This window comes from Austrofundulus limnaeus, unplaced genomic scaffold (genome assembly GCF_001266775.1).
Source record: "Austrofundulus limnaeus strain Quisiro unplaced genomic scaffold, Austrofundulus_limnaeus-1.0 Scaffold82, whole genome shotgun sequence".
NCBI lineage: Eukaryota > Metazoa > Chordata > Actinopteri > Cyprinodontiformes > Rivulidae > Austrofundulus > Austrofundulus limnaeus.
This window is the reverse complement of record NW_013952484.1, coordinates 1723835-1728967: the sequence shown is the minus strand read 5'-3', so window position 1 is coordinate 1728967 and position 5133 is coordinate 1723835. Positions and strand designations below refer to the sequence as shown.

Genomic DNA, 5133 nt, shown 5'->3' with positions numbered 1-5133 from the left:
TTAGTATTGTGACCACTGAACTATTGTGATTAAATATTATTAAACTATGGTTCAGTACTGATAAGACACAGCAGGGTGCAGTATTGGACCAATAAAAGGCTCCATTGACTCCCATTAAACATTAATATTTCAAAAACTATAAGTTGTACAGGCACCAAAAGGCATAGCCATCATTTGGCATAGGAGCTTTACAGATACAAATTACAATGGCAGCTCTAGGACAAAGTATGCAGGAGGAGAAGCGTGCCAAAGTGGAGATGACTTGGATGGGAAACAAATCACAATAATAACTCTGATAATAATAATGCATGTATAATGTGTTTTCTGTACCAGAAATGCACTTGATTCAGAAACTGAACAGATGAAATATATTTTCAGTCCGTTGAAATCTTTAAAAAAAATTCAGCAAACTTATTTTTTCCACTCATCTAAGTGTTTCCATTGAAGGTAAACATTTTTTAAGTTAAGAGTCAAAGGATTTTGGTGAAATGTCACGTGACTGTCACCGCGCCATGTTTCCATCTCTGCGTCAGGAAAACTTTGCAGGCAGGGAAAAGCTCCGGCCAGTGTTAACCACAGTGTTTATTACCTCAGAGCAGACATTGTAGTTCCGGTTTGCGCCTTCAAAATAAAAGCAGCAGCAACAATTTCTCACGTTTTGTGCTTCAGTAAACGTAGCAGCGCGCATACACACTTGTGCCAATATCACTTTATTCACATGCTTATTTATTTATAAAGACCCGTGATCGTATCCGGAAAAACAAACACCCAGTTTGTTTTACTCTGAAAATAAATGTCGCTGCGAGTCGCCAACTCTGCCAGTCCAAGCGCGCAGGCAGCAACAGGGAGAGAAAAAGAGTCAAGAAAGCACCAGGAACAAAGTTGTGGGACCTGCACCGCGGTGTTCACCCGTCAAATGTAATTACCATCTTTCCGCTTTCGGAATACAACCACCGGTAAACTTTTTAACACACTGGAATTGTGTTTTCGCCTTGAATAGTTAAAAAAGGCGTCTCCTGAAGCTTTTTTTTYCTTTTAGGGAGGAGGAGGAGCACATCGTGGACGCTTCTTTAAGTTTTAACATTAGTTAAAGACTTGTGCCTCACACTTCGTGAAAAAATGGCTTAAACTTGTTAATTTAAACACTTAAATCAAACCTTTAGAAGCAACACGTCTCCTGACCCCGGCTGGTTGACAGCAGAGGTGAGTTTCTTTTATTTAGGTCAATAAAACCGCAACGACTTGTTACTTTAATCACCATAACAGCGAATTACACCCTAATTTACATTTACTGCTTAGTTTTTCTCTATTTTGAGAGGTGGTGAGATAATAAAGTAGTATTTTTTTTGTACTCAGGATTTTGCACGTAGGTGTTGTGTGCAAGCTGAGCTTTAATTGGCTGAGTAAAGTCATGCTTTAGAGATAAAACATTAACTAAGACCAGGCCACTGCTGTTGCATTTTAAACGCTGTGTTTTAAGTCACACAAACTCCTCTAAACTAAAAACTGTTTTGTAAAAGCTGCAGCTCAAACGCTGTCAGGTTGTGACACTTGGTGGTTTTTGCATGTTTCTAACAGAGAGAGGAACCGAAATTTTGAAGTCAAACAGCTCGAGCTGCTTTTATTCCTTGACTGTACAGTAAAGTTGTTATTTTGGGGGTCTTGCATCATCCTTTTAAGATCTGCAACTCTGGGTCAACTCCTTTCATGTTGAAAAAAGCAAAGCATTGGAGGAGTAAATCAAAGCATAAGTCAGATTACACGTCCACAGAGCTAAAAACTGACTTCCCTAACTGTGTGTTTATGTTTTACACATGGCAACAAACAGGACATTTCATTTAATCTCTAGAATTAGACTGATTAAGTCGATTTTTGCAAACATTTTAACATTCTATTTATTTATTTTTGGCTGTTGCATTCCTGTCCGTGTACTTTTTAAAAAACTTTTACTTTTTAAAGATTCACGTCTCGGAGTAGAAATTTTTTTGTAATTCTCGGCATTGTTTCGTAATAAAACATGACTTACCTGAAAGTGAGTTTTTATATTCACGCTATTACAATAAGTCGCCAGTCTACTTATTTTTGGTGAATCTTACGATTTCTAATAAACCGTTTCGTAGTTAAAAATTGTTACGAATGGGCAAAGGAGGCCGAGCTCGCGTTTATTTGGGAAAACGCTGAGGTTGCTATGAAAACGCCATTTAAATTGAACAAATTGAGCAAATTTACACCATTATACAGATTTGATGTGTTTGTTTGATTGGTTTGTTCAACCAACTTATGGTCCACATTGACACAAAAAAGACAAAAAAACATGATCCACAACAACAAAAAGATAACTTATAAAAGACTTACATATCAGTATTTCCACATTTGTCTTTTGACTTTCCACATATTTGCTCTGAACTGGTTGTATTAAACTTTACTTTAGCTTTAGGGTCATAGATGAGAATTTTTCATAAATATCAAAACTTTTAGAGTTTGTTAACCAGCTTCGGATGCTATCATCCATTAAATGGACGTTATTAGCCGTTATCAGTCCCATAGAATGGCTTCAGACTGTCAGCTGGTTAGTATATTAGCCGTTATCAGTCCCATAGAATGGCTTCAGACTGTCAGCTGGTTAGTATGAGGCATAAAATCACTAAGGTTAATTTTAGAGAAAATGACCTGGGCTACGATAAAGTAGACTAGACTCCAGCGGTAGTAGATTGTTGCATTMCAACGTAAATGGCACTGGTTACCCACTAGAGGGCACTGTCGGGACTGTCTGAAGCCATTCTATGGGACTGATAACTGCTAATAACGTCCATTTAATGGACTGATAACGTCCGAACTGGCTGGTTTGTTGAATTTGCATAATTTCAACGGCATTTTCACAGCAACCTCAATGTTTTCTTGATCGACCCGTGACCTGGAAAAGTTAGGCTCCGCTAGTACTCGTAACTAAATGGTCTATTTAAATTAACATGTAGCCTGTCTGCGTTAAAATACAGAAACCACAGTGCCACCTATTGACCTGGCATGGAAACTGCAGCGGGTTCAATATCTTTTGTCGTCTCATAAAAACAGCGTTTGCAAACATAGCCTTAGTGTTGGAACTTGTAACGATCTACATTGGATAAGTTTGTGTGTAACGTTTGAAACGCTAGTGGATAATATGCGTCACTTCGAGACCAGCTTCATTTTTTTACACGTAGTCGGCATCAACTGTACCAGAGCATACCAAAGCAGAAAAATTTGTGGGTGGATAAAGTGTTGTAGGCAACACTATCCCCTTGTTTCAGTGTGTTTTCTATAATGGGGTTGGGTTTAAGAGCAGGGGTGGGTTTGTTTGGTTTGTCACAGTGTCTGTCAACAAACATACCAAACACACACACACAAAAAAACTTGCTTCAGGGCAAATACAAGAGGAGGCTTAAATGTTCTACGCCTTGTTCCTGCTACTGACTAACAAGTGTTACTGTAAGAGGCAAAACGGCAACAAAATCTGCTTTGTATATGAACTGTGATTGGAAATACTTTAATTCGTTGACCTCTGTTTGCACTTTTTAAATCAGAAATTAAAGTTCAAACAGGGTTAGCAGGTTTAGAATGTTTTTTTTTGTCTGAAACTTTTGCCAGTATAATAATAATAAAAATAAAACAGTTTTGTAAAMCAGTGTTTTAACATCGTTCCTCAGATGCCAGGTCTAAGTAGTCTGGTTTAATATCTGAATTTTAAATCATAACCCAGGAGAACCAATGAAATAAGAGTTTTATCATTTCAAAAAGGCTTAAGCAACTTCACAATCCAAACTAAGTTTTATTCCTTCCCGCAGGCGCAGAACCAGAGCTGTTGCACTGTGCTTCAAGACGCCTGGAAGTACATCACCTAATTTCATCCATTCTAGCGTTGGATTAATCATCTGCGATGGCACTACAAGGCGATATTGCAGAGGGAGGAGCCAAAGAAGAGTTTAATGAGATCATCAAGTGGAGATCTGGTATGTGTTTTGGTAGTTTGTTATAACGAGGGTGTTTTCCAAAAAAGTTGCCGTCCCGTATCGTGCACCCCGCGTTCGGCTTTGATGGATTTTTTTTGAAAACGACTCCTCATGACGGAACAAGGAAACGGTTTGTTGTTCAAAAGAAAGAAAGAAAACCCCGACAAGAGCCAGAAATCCTGTTGTGCATGGTTAACCTCAATTCCCGCGGAGGCAGGAGGAAAAAAAATGGGGGAGCAGAGGCGAAGCGAGCAACAAAGGCGTGAAACGAACCAGAGACTATGGAGCGTACTACGTTGTCTGAGAGAAAGAGAAAGTAGGCCGGAAAGGTAGCCGCACCCGGCGATCTGTTTCTCTTTCCCACCCCATAGGTTAATCTTTTGTAGACGCCGCCCTCAAGGGAAGAGACAATTACATACAAGCTGTTTGGCTGAGAGGAGTGCTTTAGTAGGACGTGTTTGGTCATTTAAGGATCTTTGGCTTTTTCAGTGATGGTTTGTTAGTGTTTTGACTTTCACGCTTAAATAAAAATATGAAAGACTTGCAGAACTACTTTTTCTATACAAGACTAGGCTAAAGAAGATAAATTACTCTTTCATTTTCTGACTGATTTATTATTCCAATATACTAGATTTAAAAAAARAAGAAGAAAGAAATGCATTGTATTCTCTGTATTTTGGACGTTTCTGATGTTTACATTAATTTTTTTTCTCAGAGGCAGGCATCCTTTTAAAGGTGAACATAGCATACAAAATTCGCTTTTTAAGCTGTTAAATGCATTTTGTTGTGTACTTGAAGTCTCTAGGAATGCAGGAAATTTGAATCTAGTCTCTYCAGTTGCTGCGTAGATATCTTCATATTCTGTTTGGGTCATRTTTTTTTTTCAACCTGTTTGATTTTTCTCTATTTTCTACGACCTTTTCTGAACTTCTGCGTCACAGCATTTGCGACTTACYGACTACAATTTGGTCGTTTTCCTTTGCTTCTGGGTGAGACTCTGGCTCCAACATGTAAGGCTGGATGGACAAGTCTTCCCTCATTGACATCTTGTAATTACTTTGTCAATAAAAAAGTTGCTGCACCCCAAAATAGTCGTAACCCCCTCTCTCTCTCAAAGTACAATAGACCACTCTAGAAGGTGGAGGGG

At 38.6% G+C, this 5133-nt stretch overlaps 1 protein-coding gene across 1 annotated transcript in view; it reads left to right on the top strand.

Moving 5' to 3' along the window:
• Positions 1–810: 810 nt before the first annotated feature.
• utrn (utrophin) overlaps positions 811–5133 on the top strand; it is a gene marked incomplete in the record, with an annotated part of 237438 nt that continues 233115 nt past the window's right edge. The window contains 3 exon segments of the mRNA XM_014011589.1: positions 811–956; positions 1040–1203; positions 3822–3986. Of these exon segments, the coding sequence (XP_013867043.1) occupies positions 3914–3986 (73 nt within the window).